Here is a 26,334-nt window from a genome sequence, read left to right as displayed (position 1 = left end):
TTCGATTCCCGGTCAGGACACAGGCCCGGGTTGCGGGCTCCATCCCCAGTGTGGGGCGTGCAGGAGGCAGCCGATCCATGATTCTCTCTCATCATGGATGTTTCTCTCTCTCTCCCTCTCCCTTCCTCTCTGACATCAATAAAGACTTTTTTTTTTAAATGCACTAACTCGCCGAGCTCTGGCAGGGCACACGGCGCGTGGAGAGAGGGCATGCGTGGACGGCGTGTGTGAGTTCCCCGCGGTCCCACATCAAAGGCGACGTTGGAAGGGCGGCCACGCCAGCCCAGCGGGGAGCTCCGTCCTGAACTGAGGAGCTGCTCGGAGACAGGAGGTGGCGGGGGGGGGGGGGGATGGGAGACCCCTTCCACCCCATTTCCCATCCTCTCCACCAGGCTCTGAGGACCTCTCCTCACACGTTTCTCCGCACCGGTTTCCACTTTGGATGGGACCATCCTATACAATCCTATATAATAAAGAGGCAGGATGCAGATTGACCCTCATGCCCTCACAAGATGGCTGCCTAGGACCAGACAGGCAGGGGGGTTAGTGAGGGGCGACCAAACGACCGAGCAGCAGACTGCGTGGGGCGACCAGGCTGGCGGGGTGTTAGTGAGGGGCGACCAAACGACCGAACAGCAGACTGCGTGGGGCGACCAGGCCCGCAGAGGGGGCAGTTGGGGGTGACCAGACCGGTGGGGGTGCCCACGCCGTGCCCGCCGGTGTGTGTGGGGGGGAGGAGGAGCCTGTGGGCAGCGGGAAGGCCTCCGGGGTGCCTGACTCTCCCCCACCCCCTCCCTGCCTTCATCCACCTCCTCCCACACCCCTAGTCCCAGGGACCCGGCCGAGGCTGGTGCATCAGAAACCCACAACCCGGGCACGTGCCCTCGACCGGAATCGAACCCGGGACCCTTCCGTCCGCAGGCCGACGCTCTATCCGCTGAGCCACACCGGCCAGGGCCGGTAGCCACTCTCCACGTCCGAGAATTAAAAAAAAAAAAAATTAGCCCTTAAAAGATCTGATGAAGAGAATAAACTGGTGAATAGAATAGAATCAGGGGCACAGAAAGGGAGTGGACTGACAATTCTCGGGGGGAAGGAGGTATGGGGGTGCGGGAAGAGACCGAACAAAAATCGTACACCTATGGATGAGGACAGTGGGGGGTAAGGGCATGGGGGGGGGAACCAGGTGGAGGGGAGCTATGGGGGGACAAGAGGAACAACTGTAACAATCTGAACAATAAAGATTTATTAAAAAAAATTTTTTTTAAATTAGCCCTGATCCCAGGGGGAGGGAGGCAGAGCCGACTCAGGCGCAGCCGGCGAGGGGGGCTCAGGCCTGTGTGGGAGGCCGGGGGTCCGGGTCCCTCTGCACCCTCGGGGCCTGGGAGGGCGAGGTGGCTGGGATGCCAGCGAGCGGCCTTGGGGCCGACCTGCGCTGAGCCCAGTGGGGTTACGGGGTGAGCAGAGCAGGGGCAGGCGCGTGGCTGGCGCCCTGCCCTTGGCGGCCGGCTCTCTGCAGGGAGGACCTGCCCCCACACCCCCCGCCACCCCTCGAACAGAGGCAGCTCTGTCTCCACGCGCCTCCCCGGGACCGTGACCGTGACCGCGGCCTGGACCCCGGGGGGCCAGGGCTCAATTCCCAGTCAAGGGCACATGCCCAGTTGTGGGCTCGATCCCCAGGGTGGGGCGTGCAGGAGGCAGCCGATCCCTGATTCTCATTATGGATGTTTCTGTCTCTCTCTCTCCCTTCCTCTCTGACATTAATTTAAAAAAAAAAAAAAAGAAAGAAAGAAAGAAACCCCCAAACCTGAGGCTCCCAGGGCTGCAGAGCGAAGACCAGCGACCCCAGCTCCCACCTCAACCCCCAAAGGTGCGTCGTTCCCCCCCCCCCCCCCGCCGCCCCCAGCCACAGGGCAGCACCGGGGCCTGCCCCCGCCCCCCAGCCCAGCACCCAAATGTGACATGAAGTTCCAGCACCCAGACCCTCCCCACGCCGCTCGGCAAAGCCAGCCCTTGTCCCAGCCCACAGCCGCCTGCCTGGGCCAGCTGCCCCGGGGCCTCACTCACCTGGGCGCCTGCCTCCCCGCTCACGGCCCCCAGGGCAGCCGCCCCCCGGCTTCTTTCTCTCCGGCTGCCCAGCCGGGGCCGGGCACCATCTAGTCCAGGACGGCCCGGGGCCCGGGGCTGGGGCAGAGCCGGCCCAGAAGGAGACACAGACACGCTTTTGCCACGGAAGTCGGTGTCCGCGTCGGGCCGGGGCCAGGCGCTGAAGGCCGGGATGCGGGAGGGAGAGCGGCCTCCGTCCCCCCACCCCCTCACCCCTGCTCCGGACAGGTGCCCACGGGCAGGGGTGCGGCCTGGCACGCGTTGCTGGGGCTCCCGGCGCAGCCATCTGACGTCTCCGCGGGAAAGGCTTGCTCCGAGGAGGGGCCGCTGGCGTGGGGGGCTCGGAGCAAAGCTCACCATCTGCTGGGCTGGCAGAGGACAGCGGGGCCGGGCCAGCAGCACCCCACGAGGCCCCCGCCTCCCCCGACAGCCTGGCAGCAGCTGGGGGGGTGGGGGAGGAGGCAGGAAGGGAGAGGGACATTGCACGGTGCCTACTATGCGCCTGGCACACAGTAGGAGCTTTGCATCAACGCCAGCCACACAATCCTGTCGTCAACCTCGTATGGATCGCCAGACCCATTTTACAGGCCACACAGTCACTGCACAAGAATGCATCAGGCCCCGGCCGGGGTTGCTCAGTGGGTAGAGCGCCAGCCTGCGGACCGAAGGGTCCCGGGTTCCATTCCAATCATGTACCTCGGGTCAAGGGCACAGACCTCGGTTGCAGGCTCCTTCCCGGCCCGGGCCCTGGTCGGGGCTCGTGCAGGAGGCAACCCATCAATGTGTCACTCTCACATCGATGTTTCTCTCTGTCTCTCCCTCTCCCTTCCACTCTCTCTAAGAATCAATGGAAAACTATCCTCGGGGGAGGATTAAAAAAAGAAAAAGCCGCCGATGCCGATGCCTGGCTGTCTGCAGGGCCTCCCACTGCCCGTCTATCCAGGCCGGCCCTGCACTCACAGGCCGGCCCCCGGGACCCAGGGCAGCTCCGTGGCTCATCTGGTCCCTGGGTGGCCGAATCCGCGTGGCCAGCTGGAAACCCACTTTCTCACGTGCCTGCCCCCCAAGCCCAGAGCTGAGGCCGGGCCCGCCTGTGTCCTGACCTGGGACGAATTCACACAGCACAAGGCCCAGGCACCTCTGTCCCGGCGCGTAACGGGGGTGCTGTCCCCCGCACGGCCCCTCAGAGGGCCTCATCTTGTCTAATAAAAGAGTAATATGCAAATTGACGTCACTCCAACACACAAGATGGCCGCCCCCGTGTGGAAACAAAATGGCCGCCACAAGATGGCCTGGAGGGGAGGGCAGTTGGGAGCGACCAGACCTGCAGGGGAGGGCAGTTAGGGGTGACCAGGCCTGCAGCGGAGGGCAGTTAGGGGCAAACAGGCTGGCAGGGGAGTGGTTAGGCATCAATCAGGCTGGCAGGGGAGTGGTTAGGGGGTGATCAGGCTGGCAGGCAGAAGCAGTTAAGGGCAATCAGGAAGGCAGGCAGGCAAGCAGTTGGGAGCCAGCAGTCCTGGATTGTGAGAGGGATGGCTGACTGCCCTCGAGGGGTCCCAGATTGGAGAGGGTGCAGGCTGGGCTGAGGGACACCCTCCCCCCACGTGCACAAATTTCGTGCACCCGCTTCTAGTCTATATATATATAAGCCTAATATGCAAATTGTCCCCTGGACTGGGAGACCAGGAGTTCAATTGCTCGCTATGACGTGCGCTGACCACCAGGGAGCGGCATGGAACGAAGGGAGGCCCAGCCAGCAGCTAGAAGGCCCCAATCAGCCCTGATCGCCGGCCAGGCCTAGGGACCCCCCCGCCCCGCCCCATGCACGAATTTCGTGCACTGGGCCTCTAGTCTAAGATAAGGGTGACATTTCCCCCTGACGCTCGCCCCACACGCCGCTCCTGGGCACAGCCTGTGTGCACCACTGTGTGCCCCCGGGCACGTCTGCATGGCCCTCTCTTCTAGATAGCGGATGCCGATGCCTTCCCACGCTCCCCACCGCACTCAGGGCGTCCTGGGCTTTCATGAGGGAGTAGGCGTCCCCGCGGGAGCCTGGAATCCCCTGCGAGGCTGAGCCCTGGCCCCCCGGGGTCTGGGCCCCGGTCACGGTCATGGTCATGGGGAGGCACGTGGAGACAGAGCTGCCTCTGTTCGGGGGGTGTGGGGGTGTGTGGGGGCTGCTCCTCACTGCAGAGAGCCGGGCGCCAAGGGCAGGGCACCGGCCACGCGCCTGCCCCTGCTCTGCTCACCCCGTAACCCCACTGGGCTCAGCGCAGGTCGGCCCCAAGGCCGCGCGCTGGCATCCCAGCCACCTCGCCCTCCCAGGCCCCGAGGATGCGGAGGGACCCGGACCCCCGGCCTCCCACACAGGCCTGAGCCCCCCTCACCGGCTGCGCCTGAGTCGGCTCCTGCCTCCCACCCCCTGGGATCAGGGCTAATTTTTTTAAATCCTCCCCCGAGGGTATTTTCCCATTGATTTTTAGAGGGAGTGGAAGGGAGAGGGAGAGACAGAGAGAAACATCAATGTGAGAGATGGGTTGCCTCCTGCACGCATCCCGACCAGGGCCCGGGCCGGGGAAGAGCCTGCAACCAAGGTACATGCCCTTGACCAGAATCGAACCCAGGACCCTTCAGTCCGCAGGCCGACGCTCTATCCACTGAGCCGCACCGGTTAGGGCTCCTGCCTTTCTTTAACCTTTTGCACTCGGATGTCGAGTGTGACTCGACACGGTTAGCATTAGAATAAAGGAATCGAGAAAAAAGCAAGCGAGTGCAAAGGGTTAAATGACTAAAGTCATGCGTGTAGCTTGTAGCATGTGGACACGCTCAGGAGGCCAAGGGAACATAGACACACAAGTCCAGGAAGTACGGAGAGTCCCCAACAAGATGAACCCACAGATGCCCACACCAAGGTACATTGTAATTAACATGGCAAAGGTTGCCCTGGCCAGTGTGGCCCAGTGGATAGAGCATTGCCCTTCCAACGGAAGGGTCCCGGGTTCGATTCTGGTCAAGGGCACATGTCTGGGTTGCAGGCTCCATCCCCAGTAGGGGGCGTGCAGGAGGCAGCCGATCCATGATTCTCTCTCATCATGGATGTTTCTATCTCTCCCTCCCTCCCTCTCCCTTCCTCTCTGACATCAATAAAGAAATATATATATTTTTAAAAAGAAAAATACTAAAGGCGTCCATCACTACAAACCAGAATTACAAGACATGCGAAAGCGTCCTCTTGGAGAAGAAGAAAATAATATATATCAAAAAAATGAATAAGCCCTAACCGGTTTGGCTCGGTGGATAGAGCGTCGGCCTGCGGACTGAAGGGTCCCGGGTTCGATTCCGGTCAAGGGCATGTACCTTGGTTGCGGGTACATCCCCAGTGGGGGGCGTGCAGGAGGCAGCTGATGGATGTTTCTCTCTCATCGATGTTTCTGACTCTCTATCCCTCTCCCTTCCTCTCTGTAAAAATGAATAACATATATTTAAAACATGAATAAAGTGGCAGTAAATTAACTATCCATCCACAACGACTTTACATGCAAATGGATGAAATGCCCCAATCAGAAGACGTGGGGTGGCTGGCTGGGTAAGACACCAAACCCCCCACACGGGCTGAGTGCCCAAGACCCACTTCCGATCGACAAACACACGTGGGCTGCGAGTACATGGATGGAAAGAGATATTGCGTGAAATGGGGGAGGATGGGGGCGTGGGGTGGCAATAGGGCACAAAGACGGAGGGCATTAGATCAGGATACAAAGACCAGCCCGACGGGAGGGTACGGACCCACCACGGGAACCTAAATAGATAAAGCAGACCCCGATGGCCATAAAGCGGAGACGGGCAGTAACGGGAGGGGGGTGGACACCCCGTTCGCATCACTGAGGAGATATCCAGAGAGAAAATCAACAGCATGTGGTGGCCTTAGATGACACATTCGACCAGATGGAGTTCATGGATATTTTTAGAGCATTTCACCCCAAAGCAGAATGTACATTCTTTTCTCTATTTTTTTTAACAAATATTTTGTTATTGATTTCAGAGAGGAAGGGAGAGGGAGAGAGAAAGGAGAGAGAGAGAGAGAGAGAGAGAGAGAGAGAGAGAGAGAGAGAGAGAGAGAGAGAGAAACATCAATAATGAGAGAGATGCCCTAACCTGTGTGGCTCAGTGGATAGAGCATCGGCCTGCGGACTGAAGGGTCCCAGGTTCGATTCTGGTCAAGGGCATGTACCTTGGTTGCGGGCACATCCCCAGGTGGGGGTGTGCAGGAGGCAGCTGATCGGTGTTTCTCTCTCATCGATGCTTCTAACTCTCTATCCCTCTCCCTTCCTCTCTGCAAGAAATCAATAAAATATAATTTTTAAAAATAATGAGAGAGCCGAAACCGGTTTGGCTCAGTGGATAGAGTGTCAGCCTGCGGACTGAAGGGTCCCAGGTTCGATTCTGGTCAAGGGCATGTGCCTTGGTTGCGGGCACATCCCCAGGTGGGGGTATGCAGGAGGCAGCTGATCGATGTTTCTCTCTCATCGATGTTTCTAACTCTCTCTCTCTCTCCCTTCCTCTCTGTAAAAAATCAATAAATATATTTTAAAAATAATGAGAGAGAATCATGGATCGGCCGCCTCCTGCACGCCCCACACTGGGGATGGAGCCTGCCACCCGGGCATGTGCCCCGACCGGGAATCGAACCATGACCTCCTGGTTCAAAGGTCGATGCTCAACCACTGAGCCACGCCAGCCAGGCGGAATATACATTCTTTTCCAGAATAGACCACATGTTAGGACTCAATACATTGAAGAAGATTGAACTCATATCAAGCATCTTTTCTGACCACACGGTATGAAACTAGGAATCAATTACAAGAAGAAAACTGAAGAAACACACACCCACAAACACATGGAGGCTAGATAAGATATTGCAAAAACAATGAATGGGTTAACAAGGAGATCAAGGAGTAAATAAAAAATTATCTTGAGCCCTAGCTTGTGTGGCTCAGTGGATAAAGCATCAGCCTATGGACTGAAGGGTCTCAGGTTCGATTCCCGGTCAGGGCACGTGCCTGGGTTGTGAGCTTGATCCCCAGTGTGGGGCATGCAGGAGGCAGCTGATCCATGATTCTCTCTCATCATGGATGTTTCTTTCTCTCTCTCCCTCTCCCTTCCTCTCTGAAATTAATTAAAAAAATATTTTTTTAAAAAAAGATCATACACCATGATCAAGTGAGAAATATTCCTGGAATGCAAGGCTGGTACAAAATCCAAATATCAATTAACATGATACACCACCTACACAAAATGCAGACTAGAAATCCTATCCTCTATAATAAAAGGCTAACATGCAAATCGACTGAACAGCGGAACGACCGGTCGCTATGATGTGCCCTGACCACCAGGGGGCAGATGCTCAATGCAGGACCTGCCCGCTGGTGGTCACTGCGCTCCCACAGGGGGAGCAGCTGCTCAGCCAGAAGCCGGGCTCATGGCTGGCGAGCGCAGCGGCGGTGGCGGGAGCCTCTCCCACCTCCCTGGCAGCGCTAAGGATGTCTGATGATGGATCCAGGACTGCGAGAGGGTGTAGGCCAGACTGAGGGACCCCCTCCCCCAGTGCACGATTTTCGTGCACCAGCCCTCTAGTGTTCATATAAATATAGGGGTGGGCAAAAGTGGGTTCACAGTGGTGAGTATGTGAAACTGCATGTGTAAAAAGCATCTGAAAAAAAATCCAACATCTACTGATGATTAAAAACCCTCAGCCAAGTGGGACCAGAGAGAATGTACCTCGACGTATTAAAGGCCACATGACAAACCCACAGCTAACGCCCAACTCAACAGTGACAACTAAACGCATCTTCTTTAAGATCCCGAACAAGACGACCCAGTGAATGGGAGAAGATGCTCCCAATAATCTATACTAATAGAAGGGTAATATGCTAATTAGACCTAACACCTTCCGGATGACCTTCCGGACGTCCTTCCAGACAAAGCCATAGTGGCAGGGCCAAGGCAGAGGCAGTTAGGGGTGATCAGGGAGGCAGGAGAGGGCAGTTAGGGTGATCAGGCCTGCAGGGGAGAGCAGTTAGGGGGATCAGGCTGGCAGGGGAGAGCAGTTAGGGAGATCAGGCTGGCAGGGGAGAGCAGTTAGGGGGATCAGGCCGGCAGGGGAGAGCAGTTAGGGGGATCAGGCCGACAGAGGAGAGCAGTTAGGGGGATCAGGCAGGCAGGGGAGAGCAGTTAGGGGGATCAGGCTGGCAGGCAGGTGAGTGGTTAGGAGCCAGCGGTCCCGGATTGCGAGAGGGATGTCCAATTGCCGGTTTAGGCCTGACGGGATCGGGCCTAAACATGCAGTTGGACATCCCCCGAGGTGTCCCGGATTGGAGAGGGTGCTGGCCGGGCTGAGGGACCCCCGCCCCCTCCCCCCATGCATGAATTTCGTGCACCGGGCCTCTAGTACATATGGTAAGGGGTTAATGTTCAGAACAAAGAACTCAGACAAGTCCGCAGGGCTCACCCCCGTGCTGCAGGTCCCATGGGCTCCGACAACACATCCTGCCACGCACCTGCCGTTGCAGAATTGTGCAGGAAGGTGCGCCCCTGCCCTGACCACACCCCCGCCCCACGCCGTCAGCCCTCCCCACGCTGTGCATTGTTCTCAGGACAAAATGCAAATTCCCCACCACGTCCCTACAATGCCCATTTGTCTTCCCTTTTCCAAGAGGCCACGTCCATGTCACCCCAAGGCATCTGCCCCAGCTGCTTCCCCCCCCCCCACACACACACACACAAGGTCCCTCCACGTCTCTATAGGCTGGCTCCTCCCAGCCTGGCCTCCCACATGGCCACTGCTGCCTACCCGGTGAGCTACCCCCTCTTATACCTCCTTCCTTAGGAGCTGGTCGCCCTCTGAAGGCATCCCCTTGGCTTCCTCAGGTGGGATGCCATCCTATCAGCCCCTTCCTCATGGCCTACATGTGCCCGATCCCCCTAACTGCTCTCCTGCTATCCTGATCATCCCTAACTGCTCTCCCCGGACCATGGGCACCCCAACAGGCCCTCAGCAGCGGCTGCGGCAGGGCCCCAGCCTGGGATGTGCCCGGCCCACAAGCCCAACAAACGCTCACGGACTGAATCCACCCAAACTGCACGTGTAAATAAACGACACTTCCGTATGTGTGAACATCTGAGAGCATACTGAGTGCTCGGCATGGCCTATCTCTGGCCCGTGTGGTTAGGCTCTGGTTTTTTTAAAATATGTTTTTGTTTATTTTGGAGAGGAAGGGAGAGGGAGAGAGAGAGAGAGAAACATCCTATATAATAAAAGCCTAATATGCAAATTGCCCCCTCTACCAGGAGTTCAACCATGAGTTCGACCAGGAGTTCAACCAGGGGCGGGGCCCGCCTGCCAACTGCCCACAGCCCCTCTCCTCTGCGGGACCAGCCCTGATTGGCCCCAATTGGGGAGAGTGGGGCTGGACCCCACACGTGTGCCAGGCCTCTAATCTACACTAATAAAAGAGAAATATGCAAATTGACCATACCTCCACGGCACCCACCAGCCCATCAGGAATGAGTATGCAAATTAATCCAACAAAGATGGCGGGTTCATTTGCATATGCAGGCGCGGAGCGGCCGGGCAGGGCAGGACGCTTGCTATGAGGGGGAGGGCGGGGGGTGGAGGGAGCTACAGGAGGGGTGCTCCTGTCGGGAACGAGGACTTGCAGGATCCCGGGAGAAGCCAGGGGAAGGAAGGCCTATTTTTGCACGAATCTTCGTGCACCGGGCCTCTAATCTATACTGATAAAATGGTTATATGCTAATTAGACCAGACATCTTCCGGACATCCTTCCTGACAAAGCTGGGCCAGGGAGCAGCCGCCTGCCCACGGTCCCGGGTGCCTGCACCTGCACTGGCCTGGGTGAAGCCGGCCCGGGTCCCGGGTGTCTGCGGCCGGCCAGAGGAGGGAAGCCTGGGTCCTGGGTGCGGGGCCAAGGCAGAGGCGGTTAGGGGCGATCAGGCAGGCAGGCAGGCGAGCAGTTAGGAGCCAGGGGTCCCGGATTGCGAGAGGCATGTCATCCCCCGAGAAGTCCCGGATTGGAGAGGGTGCAGGCCGGGCTGAGGGACCGCCCCCCTCCCATGCACGAATTTTGTGCATCGGGCCTCGAGTCTATATATATAAAAGCCTAAGGGACCGAACGACTGAATGACCCGAATGACCGGAACGACCGGTCGCTATGACACGCACTGACCACCAGGGGGCAGACATTCAATGCAGGAGCTGCCCCCTGGTGGTCAGTGCGCTCCCACAGGGGGAGCGCTGCTCAGCTGACCGACCCGACCCAGCGGCCCACCAGCCCAGTGACAGCCACTCACTCTCTCCGTCGTCCAGTATGTCCAGTCGCCAAAGAAGGGGCCAGGCGCTGGCGGACTAGCGCTGACGGCCACCTGGAAGTCCACCTCGGGCACAGCGGCCGCTTCCCCTCCCTAGACGCTCTGCAAGGACGACACAATATAAAAGCGGCCGCCAGGTGGCTCCCGACAACCAGCGGGAATGTCGCCGGGCCGGCAAGGGCGTCCCACTGCCCGTCAGAGGGCCGATTGCATCCCGCCCCCCTCTACCCCCCTCCGGACCCCACCCATGCACGAATTCGTGCACCAGGCCTCTAGTCAATGATGAGAGAGAATCACAGCTCGGCCGCCTCCTGCACGCCCCACACTGGGGATCGAGCCCACAACCCGGGCATGTGCCCTGACCGGGAACCGAATCGTGACCTCCTGGTTCATAGGTCGACGCTCAACCACGGAGCCACGCCGGCCGGGCTGGGCTCAGATGTTAGACGAGGCTAGAAAACCGTATTCACTCTCTCCTGGCGCCTCCAGGCCACGGGTGAGGGTGGAGGGAGGAGAGGGCGGGCCCCCTCGAGCTTTGGGGACCCTGGATGGGGCAAGCGCATCCCTCGGTCGACTCTAAGCGACGAGACGCAGGGAACACGCTGCAGACACAGAACCGAGACTGATGGGTGACAGTCACGCTGCCATCGCCGTGGGGCAGACACCGCGGCTCGGACACCCGCCTCCCACACCTAACTGGGGGCTGCCCTCAGCTCCCCACGTCCTGAAGGGGGGCCGGGGGGGTTGACCTTCCCCAGGCCCAGCCCCAGCACTTCAGCCCCAGCTCCTCTGACCATCGGGTCCTCAGGATAAAGGCTGATGAGACACCCCAGGCAGGCGCCCCCCGTCGGCCCGGCCCATCGGCTGGGCTCGCTAAGGAGGAGACAGCCCAGCGGGAGGGGTGGCCGGCTGTGGGGTGCTGTTCCCAGGCCTCGAGGAGGCTGGGTGCGGGCAGCTGCCTGCACAGCCCACAGGGGAGGCAGGTGCTGATGGAGGACACGCGGGGTGGGGGGGGGGGGGGGCAGGCGGGGAGATGTGTCTGTGCAGCGGCCTGGGCAGGAACGCTGGGTGCCTCTGGGACCTCTCCCTTCACAAGGGAGTGGAGGCCATGGAGTCCTGCCTTTTCCTCCTTCCTTCCTTCCTTTCTTCCTTCCTTCCTTCCTTCCTTCCTTCCTTCCTTTTTATTGTTCTTATTTTTTAATATATTTTATTGAATTTTTACAGAGAGGAAGGGAGAGGGATAGAGAGTTAGAAACATCATTGATGAGAGAGAATCATTGATCGGCTGCCTCCTGCACGGCCCCTACTGGGGATGGAGCCCGCAACCCAGGCATGTGCCCTTGACCGGGAATTGAATCCGGGACCCTTCAGTCCACAGGCCGACGCTCTATCCACTGAGCCACACCAGCCTGAGCTTCTTCCTTCCTTCCTTCCTTCCTTCCTTCCTTCCTTCCTTCCTTCCTTCCTTCCTTCCTTCCTTCCTTCCTCCCTCCCTCCCTCCCTCCCTTCCTTCCTTCCTTTTGAGTATATTTTATTGATTTCAGAGAGGAAAGGAGAGGGAGAGAGAAACATCCATGCTGAGAGAGAATCAAGGATCGGCTGCCCCCTGCACGCCCCCTACTAGGGATGGAGCCCGCCACCTGGGCAAGTGCCCCAACTGGGAATCGAACCCGGGACCCTTCAATCCACAGGCGGACGCTCTATCCACTGAGCCACACCAGTCGGGGTGAGTCATGTCTTTTCTGCTTTCACAGGGATGCCAGGGACCCCCAGACCAGGGCCAGCCCCTCCTGAGTGTTCAGACTGGGCCGCGCCGGGCAGCTCTCCGTCCCGCCCCTGCCTCCCCTCCGTCTGTCCGTCCGTCTGTCTGTGCCCGCTTGCAGTCCATCTGCCCACAGAGTTATCTGAGGAACGCGGCCGCCCACCGCACATCAGAAAGCAAGATGTTTCAAGATGAAGAAATCCCCGCTTTCTCTTCTTAATTTGTTATTGTCGTGACAGGCCTGACTCAGGGCCCAAGAATGCAAGGCCCCTGCCCGCCCTGCCTACACCCTCGCGCCTGAGGCCGCTCCAGCCACGCCCCTCGCCTCCTCCCACCTCCGCACCCCAGCAGGCGCCTGCCCTGCCCTTTCTGCTCGCTCTCACCCCGCTTGCTGGCCAGCTGGCCTGGGTTTTCAAGGACTGGCTCCGAGTCACCTCCTCCAGGCAGTCTGCCCTGATGCCACCCCTCCCCGCCCCGGGCTGAATGGGGAGCTGCCCCTCCCCGCCCTGCAGGCACTCCCGGCTGCCCTCTCTCACCTGGTCTCAGCCAGGAGCTGCGAGGCCCTGGGTGCCAGGGACTATGCCTTCCTTCTCTCCGTGGCCCCACACAGCGCCTGGCCTCCGTGGGCGCCAAAGGGCGGAGAAAGGAGGGGCTGAGAGAGGGAAAGAAGAGGAGGGAGCGGGACAGGGGGGTCTTGGTGGTCACCCGCCGACAGAGGGACACGGAGCGATGGAGGGAAGTGGCTGTGGCCGGCTCGCAGGCATCAGGGCTCTGGCTGTGAAACGCACGTGGCCTGGCCGTGGTCCCATCGTCGCCAGCTCTGCCTCCCTGAACCCCCTCCGCCCGCAGCGGGGAGGCCAGAGGGTGGGCGCAGGCCCCAGGAGTCCCCCCATCATCCCCCACCACCACCACCACACGGCCTGCACCCTCTCGGCTGCTTCTGTGTGAATGAATAACCAGTGACAGGCACGCCCGCCTGCCCGCCCACCGCCTCCAACCCCTGGACCAGCCTGGAGGCGGCAGGAAGTTCAAGGGCAGACCTAGGGGGCCCTCACCTGCCGTAGGGTCTCTGCCTGCCACACACACACACAGCCCTGGCCTAGCTCCCCACCCCACCGGCCCAGGCCCCAGGCCCCAGGCCCCAGGTCAGGGCGCGGCTCCCTCCCCTCCGTCCTGGCCTGCCCCTCCCCGTCTGTCAGAGCCCAGAGCCCCGCCCTGGCCCTCACCCCATGCCCGCACCCTGCACCTCTGCCCTGGGTGCCCTTCAGCCCCAAGGACCGGCCGCCTCTGCTCCGTCCTCCGCGGCCTGCCCAGGGCCGTGTCCCCGGCCGCTGGCCGAGGTGGGATAGAGTGGGCACTGTACCTTTAAATGGAGGGTCACCTCCTATGTTGTTAGTAAAGACTGAAGGCCATTCAGAGGGGCCGTCGAGGGTGTCTGGGGTGAAGGTGAGCAGCCACATCATGGAAAAGTCTGTCTTGAGCCCTGGCCGGTGTGGCTCAGTGGATAGAGCGTTGGCCTTCGGACTGAAGGGTCCCAGGTTCGATTCCCGGTCAGGGCACATGCCTGGGTTGCAGGCTCCGTCCCCAGTGTGGGGACGTGCAGGAGGCAGCCGATCCATGATTCTCTGTCATCATGGATGTTTCTCTCTCTCGCTCTTTGTTCCTCGCTGAAATCAATCAATCAATATATATATATTAAAGTCTGTCTTGAACAGTTTGTGGCCGTTATTCAGAATTAACTGAAGGGTATGCGAATGATATCGACACGTCCCTGCATGTAAACTGTACCTAAAAGACCAGTACGCGAGCCCTGGCCAGTGGGGCTCAGTGGATAGAGCATCAGCCTGCGGGCTGAAGGGTCCCGGGTTCGATTTCCAGCCAAGGGTACATGCTCTGGTGGGGGGCTCGATCCCCAGTAGGGGGCGTGCAGGAGGCAGCCGATCCGTGATTCTCTCTCATCATCGATGTTTCTATCTCTATCTCTCTCTCCCTCTCCCTTCCTCTCTGAAATCAATAAAACTCTACACTAATAAAAGAGTAAGATGCTAATGGACCGAACCTTCATGACACCCACCAGCCAATCAGGTGTGAGTATGCAAATTAACCCAACAAAGATGGCGGGTTAATTTGCATGCACAGGCGCTCAGTGGCGTTCTGCACCGCCCCAGCCGCTCCAGCACTCTGGGCAGCGTGGGAAGGCGGAAAGGCAGCTCCGGCCGGAGCGAAGGCGGTGCCGGCAGCCAGGGGAAGGAAGGCCCATTCTTGCACGAATCTTCGCGCGTCGGGCCTCTAGTTTATTAATAAATAAATAAATAAATAAATAAATAAATAAATAAAAATAAAAGAACAGCAAACAGATATGGAACCAGTTATTTACACACGGACTGAAGGGCTTAGGTGTGCAGTGCAGTGTTGCCTGAAATCCATTTGGAAATGCATCGAAAAACAAGGAGGAGGCATGGACGGACAGAGGGACGGCGAGGCGGACGGCCACGGGGCAGGCACACGGAGTCCATGTGGCTCGCGGACGCTGGAGGGTGGCTCTGCCCACCGACAGCCATTCCCTCCACCATCTTGTGAGTGAGAAATCGTGACAGTCGCAACTTGGGAAAGTGCAACTGGGCAGGGAGATCCGTGAGGACTGGGGTTCGAGGCCACCGCGAGGGGCGGTTCTGACGCCTGTGCAGGGACTGGGAGGTGACCTCTGACCACGTGCCTCGGGGACCACGCTGGGCTTCCGCTCAGCGCAGGGCTCAGAGCCAGAGCGTGGGTGTGGGAGCAGGGACAGGCGGGCTCCCAGGACACCAGCTGTGGGGACAGAGACAAGGCTCCTGAGGTTTCATGCCACCAGCAAAAGCTCTGACCCCCCCCCCCCCCCCCGAGCTCAGGAGTCACCATGGTTATTTTTTTTTTTCTTTACTAGAGGCCTGGTGCATGAAATTCATGCACTGGGGGGGGGGGGAGGGCGGGGAAAGAGTCCGCAGCCCAGATGGCGAGAGGGCGCAGGCCAGGCTGAGGGACCCCACCGGTGCACGATTGGGGCCGGGGAGGGACGCGGGAGGTTGGCCAGCCAGGGAGGAACCCCGGGAGGGCTCCAGGGCGTGTCCGGCTCATCTTACTCAGTCCCAACCGGCCAGACCTCAGCTGCAAGCTAACCTACTAGTCGGAGCATCTGCCCCCTGGTGGTCAGTGCACATCATAGCGAGTGGTTGAGCGGCCTTAGCATATCATTAGCATATTACACTTTGATTGGTTGAATGGCCAACCTGATGACTGGACACTTAGCATATTAGGCTTTTGTTATATAGGATTTTAAATATATTTTTATTGATTTCAGAGAGAAAGGGAGAGGGAGAGAGAGAGAGAAACATCAATGAGGAGAGAGAATCATGGAGCGGCTGCCTGCTGCATGCCCCCCACTGGGGACCGAGCCCGCAACCCAGGCATATGCCCTGACTGGGAATTGAACCGTGATCTCCTGATTCATAGGTTGATGCTCAACCACTGAGCCACGCTGGCCAGGCTCAATAATTATTTTTCAAAAAACTAGAGGCCTAGTTCACGAAATTCGTGCATGGGTAGGGTCCCTAATGGCTGCCGGCTGCCGGCTGCCAGCTGGGGCCTCCCTCCGTTCCACGCTTCCCCCTGGTGGTCAGTGCACATCATAGCGAGCGATCGAACTCCTGGTGGTTTGAACTCCCGCGGGGACACTTTGCATAGTAGGCTTTTATAGATATAGATGCTGCCAGCCACACAGACTGGATGGGAGTGCACTGCAGAGCTCCCAGGCCTGGCTCCCACCCGACTCCCCAGGCAGTACCTCCTCCTCCGAGAAGCCTGCCCTGACCACCAGGCTAGGTCGGCTCCCCAGTGAGAGCACCCGGCCCCCGGCACTCTGGGCCATTCGTTGGGGTGTGAAACGGTCCACGTGCCCCGCTGCTCCCTGGAGCCCAGCGCTGGGGCACGGCACGCCCTGGCCACGTGGGCTGGACGCGCGTTCCGAGCGTTGGAGAAAGTGACGTCACCCTGTGCTGGTTGAAGGTAAATAGAAAGTGGGCTGTAGGGCCGGAGGGCAGTAACCTCACCCAGGCTACACCTGTGCTTGTCCCCAACACGCTTCGTAGGTAGCTTTGACTACCAGAGTCTCCTGTGGCTTTACTTTCTCCCCGGAAGAAATGTTGGGGGGAACGGGGAATGGGGGGCAGGGAGGAGCTACAGCAGAATCCCCCTCAAACCTGCTCCCGCCGGGTACCCCCCCATGCACCCTCCCCGCCCACAGCCGGCCTGGGGCTCCCTGGTCCCCAGGCGTGTGAATCCATGTCCCAGCAGAAGGATGGAGGCCCCCGTGGAGGACCGAGCGCTGGGGACACACCACCCAGCAGGCCACGTGCCAGGAACCTGCACTTGAGCACAGGACAGGCCCCAGCCATGGGGGCGTGTCCCAGCCTCGGGAGGGCGTGTCCCAGCCATGGGGGCGTGTCCCAGCCTCAGGAGGGCGTGTCCCAGCGTCGGGGGCGTGTCCCAGCCTCAGGGGCGTGTCCCAGCCTCGGGAGGGCGTGTCCCAGCCTCGGGGGCGTGTCCCAGCCTCGGGAGGGCGTGTCCCAGCCACGGGGGCGTGTCCCAGCCACGGGGGCGTGTCCCAGCCTCGGGAGGGCGTGTCCCAGCCACAGGGGCGTGTCCCAGCCTCGGGAGGGCATGTCCCAGCCACGGGGGCGTGTCCCAGCCACGGGAGGGCGTGTCCCTAGCGCTGCTGTGCGAGGCCTGGCCGGTGGGTGTCGGGGTGTCCGGGCGTCACTGCCCAGCCTCCCCACAGCAGGGCAAGTGCAGAACAAAGCAGGGCCCACACCGCCTTTATCGGGAGCCCTTGAGGGGTGTGGCCAGCAGAGCCGCTGCACCAGGCACGGGGCACAGGGCACGGGGCACCCATTCCCACGGCTGGCACGGCTCTGTGAGAGCTCCCAGCCAGCCTCCCCCGGGGAACTGCCCTGGGCTGCAACCCCCACTCCCCCACCCCCCCCACCCCCCCACCCCCGAGAGGCCATGGCCCCAGGGCAGCCCCAGGTGCAGTGAGAGGCCACTGCAGGGTCCGGGCCCCGGGGGTCGGCTGGCTGGCATCTCCCCCTCCAGCTCTGCCTCCCTCCCTCACAGGCGGGGCTCCCACAAATGCTCTGCAGTGACCCTCACCACAGTACCTGGGAGTCTGTTACCAGGGAAACCGACCCCAGACGGCATGCGGCTGGGACCGGACGTGGCAAGGCCTCCTGGGGCACCCACACCCCCAGGCCCAGCCCGGGGACCTCCGTGGGGTAAATGCGCCTCATCTACCCCTAGGGGGACGTGTGAGCGCCTGGCCCGCGTTCCACGAGGGACCGGGACCGGACGCCGTGGCCCGGGTGCCCCGAGGTCGCCGTGAGCCCCGGCAGTGGACAGGCTGGTCCTGACCCCGCAGCCTGTGCCCCGGGGGACGCCCCGCCCACGCCCGCAGCCCCGCCGGTGCCGGTGCCCGCGGCCCGCACAGCTCAGAGCCGCTCCCGCCGAGCACGTGGGCCCCGGCGGGTGGCAGCTCCCCTCCCACCCGCGTCCCGGACGGGAGCCGGGCCTCGCCTGCTCGTCCCTAAAGAAAACATGTGTTTGCTGGGATGCCAGCGCTCACTGTGAAGCTGAGGGCTCAGAGCTGCTCCTGCCCCTGCCTCCGGCCCCGCCCACTGCCCCGCCGACTGCCCCGGCCCCGCCCACTGTCCTGGCCCCGCCCACTGCCCTGGCCCGGCCAGCGCTCACTATGAAGCTGAGGGCTCAGAGCTGCTCCAGCTCTCAGCCCCAGGCCCCGCCCCCGCCCCCCCCCCCCGGCCCCGGCCCCGCCCCACCCCGCCCCCTGCTGCCCGGACCCGCCCCCTGTCCTCGCTCCTCCCCGGCCATGCCCCCTGCCACCCGGCCCCGCCCCCGGTCGCCCTGCCCCGCCCCCGCCGCCCCCCTTTCGGCCCCGCCCCCTGTCGCCCTGCCCCGCCCCCGCCTCCCCCCCCTTCGGCCCCGCCCCCTGCCCCCTGCTTCCTGCGCGTGTTTCTGGAGGGAAAGGAGCCGGTCCTGAGCAACCCACTGATGTGGGTGTCTCTGCCTGGGATGTGGACCCCAAGTGCCGGGGACAGGGACCCCCCGAGTGCACGGGTCTGGGAGGCTCCGGGGCCCCTGCAGGACCCAGCCCAGCGGGGGGGGGGGGGGGGGACCCTGCCCCCTGGCATTCATTCACACCTGATGCTCCTGGGCGGTGCCTCCAACACCCACAGAGGAAGTGGACGCTTAGAAACAGCTGCCCTGGCCCGGCCGGTGTGGCTCAGTGGTTGAGCGCTGACCTGTGAACCAGGAGGTCTGGGTTCGATTCCCGGTCAGGGCACAGGTCCGGGTGGCGGGCTCCATCCCCAGTAGGGCGCGTGCAGGAGGCAGCCCATCCGTGATTCTCTCTCATCATGGATGTTTCTCTCTCTTCCCCCCTCCTTTCCCTTCCTCTCTGAGATCAATAAAAACTATCAGAAGAAGAGGAGGAGGAGGAGGAGGAGGAGGAGGAGGAGGAGGAGGAGGAGGAGGAGGAGGGAAGGGTGGCCGGCTCCGGCTCAGTCTCCCCTCTTGGGGGTCCGGCGAGCCCCCCACCCCCACGCACCCCGCCAAGCAGCCTGGGGAGCTCCGCCAGGACACTGACAACAGAGCGGGCCCTGCCCCTCCGCGCGCGCACACACACACACACACACACACACACACGTGTGCACAGGCACCGCACACGTGAGCAGACGCACACACACCGTTGCGCGGTTCCCCATCCCCGGGAGCCACGGCGCACCTCCCTCCCCTCCTCCCCCCCCACCCCCGCTCCCCGGAGCCCCCACTCACTCACCGGCCCCCCTGCGAGGGAAGATCCGCTTGTGCAGACCCATCCGTGGGGCTGGGGCTGGAGGACGGCGGGGACGCGGCGGCGGCCTCCGGGGCGGCGGGGGAGGCTGTGCAGATGAGTTGAAACTCCCCTAAAACTCCGCTGGGACGCTCTCCTGGGCAGGCCGGGAGGAGGAGAGAGGGGGTCCCTGCCGGAGCCCCGGAGCCGAGCCCGAAAGTCCAAGTCCGGAGCGAGCGTCGGGGAGCCGCGCGCTGCAGCCCAGCCCTGCGCGCAACAGCGGGCGAGCGCGCCGGGAGCGAGGTGACCCCCAAAGCGAGCGAGCGAGCCGGGGACCCTGCGCCTCTCCCTGCGCCCCAAACAGAATTGAAAAACCCTCAGGCTTCGCTCTGGCCTCGCAGCCCGGCAACAGCGTCCAAGGTGTGGCGATTGCTACAGGGTTGAGCCCCCCCCCGCGCCCCCCCAAACACACACACACACTTTTCTTTGCAGGAGCGCGGGCGTGTGTCTGGGCTGGCCGGCGGCACACACAGCCCCGCGCGCCCTCGCCGCCCGGGTGATTCATTCTCTCCTGGGCGCGCAGAGAGCACGCCTTGCACAAACCCGCCCCGGCCGGGCGCCGGCTCAATGCGGCCTGTGTCCCCGGCCGGGCAGGGCGCGCGCGGCCGAGGTGGAGGGAGGCTGGCTTCCATCAAGACACGCAGTCACCCCGGCCCCCGACGGGACGGGGCGGCGAGGAGGAGGGGGCGGCGAGGAGGAGGGGGCGGGGGGGAATTGGTCCCGCCAGCCCCGCCCCTGCCCGGGCTCTGGAGTCCTTTCAGCCCCGGTGGCCCTGGTCCCTGCCTGCGCCTACCAGGAGGACCTATTTTTAGATTTGGATGGACAAGAGGGACTATTATTTTTAAAGGACCCATTTGTTTTTATTTGTGGGTTTTTTTTGGTGGTTTTTTTTAAAAATATATTTCTTTATTGATGTGCCCTAGCCGGTTTGGCTCTGTGGATAGAGCGTGGGCCTGTGGACTGAAGGGTCCCGGGTTCGATTCCGGTCAAGGGCATGTACCTTGGTTGCGGGCACATCCCCCCCCCCCCCAGTAGGGGGTGTGCAGGAGGCAGCTGATCCATGTTTCTAACTCTCTATCCCTCTCCCTTCCTCTCTGGAAAAAAAAAAAAATCAATAAAATATATTTTTAAAAAAAAGAAACATCAATGATGAGAATCAGCTGTCTCTTGTACGCCCCCTATTTGGGATCGAGCCCACCACCCAGGCATGTGCCCTTGACCGGAATCGAACCCAGGACCCTTCAGTCTGTAGGCCAATGCTCTATCCACTGAGCCACACCGGCTAGGGCTAAAGGACCCATTAGATTGGGGGGTTAAGTAAATCCTTGGACTCCCCATCGAAAAGGCAGGAAAAAAAACACAAAAACAAAAACAAAAAAACAAGGAGTGAGCAGAGTCAGCGCTGAAAAGGGGAAGAATGTGAGGGTTTGGGACGAGACCATGTGAGATCGGACGGAGGGAACGTGTGCTGTTTGGTACCGAGAAGTCGCCAGGGCCGCAAGGGAGACAGAGCCAGGCCGGCATCTGAGGTCCCTGTTTCTGTGAACAAACGCTCACGCCTGTCACCTGCCGTGTCCCGGGGCCCCCTGGGACGCCCCCTCCCCGCCCCGGCTGCCTGGGGCCCTTGACTGACCCGCCATCCAGGCCTCAGAGCGTCCCCAGCTTCAGTCCCCGTGACCTTCTACCTCCCACCCCCCACACACCTGTGTTTTCTTTCTTAATATATTTTTACTGATTTCAGAGAGGAAGGGAGAGGGAGTGAGAGAGAAACATCCGCTGAGACCGGGTTTGGCTCAGTGGATAGAGCATCGGTCTGCGGACTGAAGGGTCCCAGGTTCGATTCCGGTCAAGGGCATGTACCTTGGTTGTGGGCACGTCCCTAGTGGGGGGTGTGCAGGAGGCAGCTGGTCGATGTTTCTCTCTCATCCATGTTTCTAACTCTCTATCCCTCTTCCTTCCTCTCGGTAAAAAAATCAATAAAATATATATTTTTAAAAAGTGAACTCCTATTCACATGGAGGAAGCCCAAAAGGCCATGAACTTGGTCTAAACAAGCTTCCAAAGAACATGGCATCCATGAAAGAGAGAAATAAAAGAGCAAAAGGACCGTGGAAGTGTGAGGGAGAAATCACTAAGAAATGGCTAAAATAATAATAATAATATGAAGTGATATAAAAAAAATAGCAAAGTGTCAAAATGTAGAATAGAGAATTGAAATACATAAATATGGCACAATATACACTGAGTGGCCAGATTATGATGATCTCTGAATGCATAATAATCTGGCCACTCAGTGTATATATATATACTAGAGGCCCGGTGCATGAATTCGTGAATGGGTGGGGTCCGGCCAGCCTGGCCAGGGGGAGGGGACATGGGCGGTTGGCTGGCCTGCCTGCTGGTCGAACTCCTGGTCGAGGGGACAATGTGCATATTAGCCTTTTATTCTATAGGACATACACGGAGTGGCCAGATGATGATGCGTTCAGAGATCATCATCATCTAGACACTCAGTGTATATTTACTAGAGGCCCGGTGCACGAAATCGGTGCACAGGTAGAGTCCCTAGGCCTGGCCGGCGATCAGGGCCGATCGGGGCCGTCTGGCTGCTGGCAGGGCCTTCCTTCATTCCGCGCCACCCCCTGGTGGTCAGCGCACCTCATAGCGAGCGGTCGAACTCCCAGTCGGTCGAACTCCCGGGGGGACAATTTGCATATTAGCCTTTTATTATATAGGATAGCCTGTCTAGGAGGCCCCTGTAAGAAATGCAAAATATTCCCTGTGAATAACTCATCCTCAAATGCCCCCCCCAAACATCAAACTGCCCCCCTGTGGGGCGTGTGCCCCACGTCGGGAACCGCCGGTTTAGAGAATAATAGAAAAAAACATTTACTGAAAGAAGGTTTTTTTGTTTTTTATTAGTTAAACCATTGCCTTTGCAGCTCCCACGTGGCCTCTGCTCACTCAATGGCCAAGGCTGCGATTTGGAAAGTCGGGGCCTCCGGTCCTAAGAACCCAGCCGTGGACAAAGGAAGAGCTCCTTGGTGTGGGGGACAGAACAACGGCCCCCCAACGCCGCCCACATCCTGTTCTCGGAACCTGGGATCATGATGTGGGAGGGCACTGAGGATGGTCATCTGACGGCCTTACACTAAAGGGGTTATTCTCCATCTCCAGCTGGGAGCAGGAGCCGGAGGGGGCGGGGGGGCGGGGTCAGGGCGGGAGACAGACCCGCGGAAGCCACGCCCTGCTCTGCCGACGGAGGGAGGGCCAGGAGCCAGGGCCTCGGGTGCCTCGGAAGCTGGGAATCTAAGACACGGAACCTCCCCCAGCTCCAGGAAGGAATGTTCTCTCGGCCAGCATGGTGAACACAGCCCTGTGAGACCCACTGTGGACTCCTGACCTCAGGAACAGTAAGAAAATAACCCCGGCCCTGGCCGGTGTGGCTCAGTGGGTAGAGCTTCGGCCTGTGGACTGAAGGGCCCCGGGTTCCATTCTGGTCAAGGGCATGTACCTTAGTTTCGGGCACATCCCCAGTAGGGGGTGTGCAGGAGGCAGCTGATTGATATTTCTCTCTCATCGATGTTTCTAACTCTCTATCCCTCTCCCTTCCTCTCTGTAAAAAATCAGTAAAAGTATATTTTAAAAAAAAGAAAAAGAAAAAGAAAATAAACCTGGCCCTGGACGGTGTGGCTCAGTGGGTAGAGCGTCGGCCTGTGGACTGAAGGATCCCAGGTTTGAGTCCCGCTCAGGGCACATGCCCAGGTTGTGGGCTCGATCCCCAGTAGGGGGCGTGCAGGAGGCAGCCGATCCATGATTCTCTCTCATCATGAATGTTTCTATTCCTCTCTCCCTTCCTCTCTGAAATCAATAACTAATATATCCTACTAGAGGACTGGTGCACGAATTCGTGCATGGGTGGGGTCTCTTGGCCTGGCCAGTGATTGGGGCCCATCGGGGCGGTGGAAGGTTGGCCAGGGGAAGGAGCCACAGGAGGTTGGCTGTAGGAGTGCCCTGACCACCAGGGGGCGGCTCCTGCGTTGAGCGTCTGCCCCTGGTGGTCATAGCGGCATGTTGACTGGCTGTTCCAGTTGTCACGTAGGCTTTTATATATATAGATATAATAAAAGCCTAATATGTTAAGTGTCCAGTTGTCTGGTGACTGGTCAACTGTTCAACCAATCAAAGCATAATATGCTAATGATATGCTAAGGCCGCTCACCCGCTCGCTGTGACATGCACTGACCACCAGGGGGCAGACAGTCAAATGGTCAACCAGTCACTATGATGTGCACTGACCACCAGGGAGCAGGTACTCTGACTGGCAGGTTAGCTTGCTGCTGGGGTCCGGCCGATCTGGACTGAGCGAGATGGGCTGGACACGCCCTGGAGCCCTCCTGCGGTCCTTCCCTGGCCCCAATTGTGCACCGGTGGGGTCCCTCGGCTTGGCCTGCACCCTCTCGCAATCCGGGAGCCCTCGGGGGATGTCAGAAAGCCAGTTACAGCCCGATCCCGCAGGCCACACCCCTCGGAAGGGCACCAGACACATGGCACAGGGTGGCGAGCAATGATGTGACCACGTGAGCCTCTCCCAATCGGGACTGATTGGGTGCGAGCCCGCGGCAGGTGCAGTGGGGCCTGGGTGAGTGGGAGCGGCAGGCAGGAGGTGCAGGCAGCGTTGGACTGCAGGTTTCGGCCCAATCCCCGGAGGCCACCCCAAGATGATGAAGGTCATGAAGGTGATGATGGTGATGAAGGTGATTGTGGTGATGGTGATGAAGGTGATGAAGGTGATGATGGTGATAAAGGTGATGAAGGTGATGAAGGTGATGATGGTGATGAAGGTGATGAAGGTGATGGGGGTGATGATGGTGATGGTGATGATGAAGGTGATGGTGGTGATGGGGGTGATGAAGGTGATGCAGGTGATGGTGGTGATGGGGGTGATGAAGGTGATGGTGGTGATGGTGGTGATGGGGGTGATGAAGGTGATGAAGGTGATGGTGGTGATGGGGGTGATGAAGGTGATGGTGGTGATGAAGGTGATGATGGTGATGATGGTGATGATGGTGATGATGGTGATGAAGGTGATGATGGTGATGGTGGTGATGAAGGTGTTGATGGTGATGATGGTGATGGTGGTGATGAAGGTGATGATGGTGATGATGGTGATGATGGTGATGATGGTGATGAAGGTGATGAAGGTGATGAAAGTGATGAAGGTGATGATGGTGATGAAGGTGATGATGGTGATGATGGTGATGATGGTGATGATGGTGATGATGGTGATGAAGGTGATGAAGGTGATGAAAGTGATGAAGGTGATGATGGTGATGGTGGTGATGAAGGTGATGATGGTGATGATGGTGATGATGGTGATGAAGGTGATGATGGTGATGAAGGTGATGATGGTGATGGTGGTGATGATGGTGGTGATGGTGATGAAGGTGATGATGGTGATGATGGTGATGATGGTGATGAAGGTGATGATGGTGATGAAGGTGATGGTGGTGATGGTGGTGATGATGGTGATGAAGGTGATGAAGGTGATGAAAGTGATGAAGGTGATGATGGTGATGATGGTGATGATGGTGATGATGGTGATGGTGGTGTGATGAAGGTGATGATGGTGATGAAGGTGATGATGGTGATGATGGTGATGATGTGATGAAGTGATGAAAGTGATGAAGGTGATGATGGTGATGGTGGTGATGGAGGTGATGATGGTGATGATGGTGATGATGGTGATGAAGGTGATGATGGTGATGAAGGTGATGATGGTGATGGTGGTGATGAAGGTGATGATGGTGATGATGGTGATGGTGGTGATGAAGGTGATGATGGTGATGAAGGTGATGAGGTGATGAAGGTGATGAAGGTGATGAAAGTGATGAAGGTGATGATGGTGATGAAGGCGATGGTGGTGATGATGGTGATGATTGTGATGATGGTGTTGGTGATGATGGTGTTTGTGATGGTGATGATGATGTGATGGTGATGGTGATGGTGTGGTGATGGTGATGATGGTGGTGGTGATGATGGTGATGGTGACAACGATGGAGATGATGGTGATGGTTATTATGGTGGAGGAGAGGAAGGGGAGGGGAGGGGAGGGGAGCAGTGGAGTTTGCACACAGTGCGTCTGGGGCATCCATGGGTTCCGGAGAGTAGAGACGCCTGGTGGGCACGTGGATGTAGAAACTGGAGGTGGAAGAGAGATCTGGGGAGCACTGTCAGGGCACAGAGACTCGGCAGACCAGGAACTCGGCAGGGAAATAACCGAGAAGGGGCAGTCAGAACTGCGGGCTCAGGAGGAAGCCTCAGGAATCCCAGCACGTCAGGGGCAGGCAGCGGAGGAGGTGGGCAGCGCCAGGCCAGAGAAGAGACTAACGAGATAAAACCTGAGGCAGTTTCAACACAGAGGCCCGGGCAGGGAGGGACCCATGGTGCATTTCATTTAGTCTTCACTGCTTGGAGACGACACCAGTGCCTCCTGGGAACCTCTGGCAACTAGCTTGGCCTCCCATCTTTCTGGAGGAGAGACGAGCTCTCGGCATCCCTGGAATTCCACAGCTGTCATTGCTAAGGTGCTGAGACGGGAAACGTTGGGCGGAGCACATGGACAGAAGGGAGGATCTGGTCAGCGATTCAACCGATTTCCCAAACTGTGTACAGCCCACGGCCCTTTTCCCATAAACCGAACGCCCGTGCGTTGGAACACAAACATAACCCACGTGTTCATGATTCATCTGCACTTTATGTAACCAAAGGTCGGATGTCCAAGAGTCTATCCAAAGACACTTGGCAGCCGAAGTGGGGAGGTGCCAAGGGAAGAAAGGAGATGGCCCTAGCTGGTGTGGCTCAGTGGATAGAGCGTCGGCCTGCAGACTGAAGGGTCCCTGGTTCGATTCAGTCACGGGCACACCGCCCGGGTTGCAGGCTCGATCCCCAGTGGGGGGCGTGCAGGAGGCAGCCGATCCATGATTCTCTCTCATCATGGATGTTTCTACCTCTCTCTCCCTCTCCCTTCCTCTATGAAATCAATAAAAATATATTTAAAAAAATAAAATTGCACAATGAGTGTCAGTTGTATACACGTATAAACTCCCATATTGGACAGAATAGATATTTCAGCTGGGATGGC

General features: G+C 59.3%; 1 protein-coding gene across 1 annotated transcript in view; it reads right to left on the bottom strand.

The window, feature by feature from the left end:
• Positions 1-19,634, bottom strand: part of LOC307095057 (pro-interleukin-16-like) — a gene marked incomplete at its 3' end in the record, with an annotated part of 43,918 nt that extends 24,284 nt beyond the window's left edge. The window contains exon 1 of the mRNA XM_079764222.1: positions 19,137-19,634. Coding sequence (XP_079620348.1) covers positions 19,137-19,176 — 40 coding nt within the window. The 5' untranslated portion in view covers positions 19,177-19,634. The remainder of the gene's footprint in view (positions 1-19,136) is intronic.
• Positions 19,635-26,334: the final 6,700 nt, after the last annotated feature.

The sequence above is a fragment of the Cnephaeus nilssonii genome, assembly GCF_951640355.1.
Source record: "Cnephaeus nilssonii genome assembly, chromosome: 24".
In the NCBI taxonomy this organism is placed as follows: Eukaryota; Metazoa; Chordata; class Mammalia; order Chiroptera; family Vespertilionidae; genus Cnephaeus; species Cnephaeus nilssonii.
Note: the sequence above shows the minus strand (reverse complement) of the source record. Positions and strands in the feature narration are given on the sequence as shown.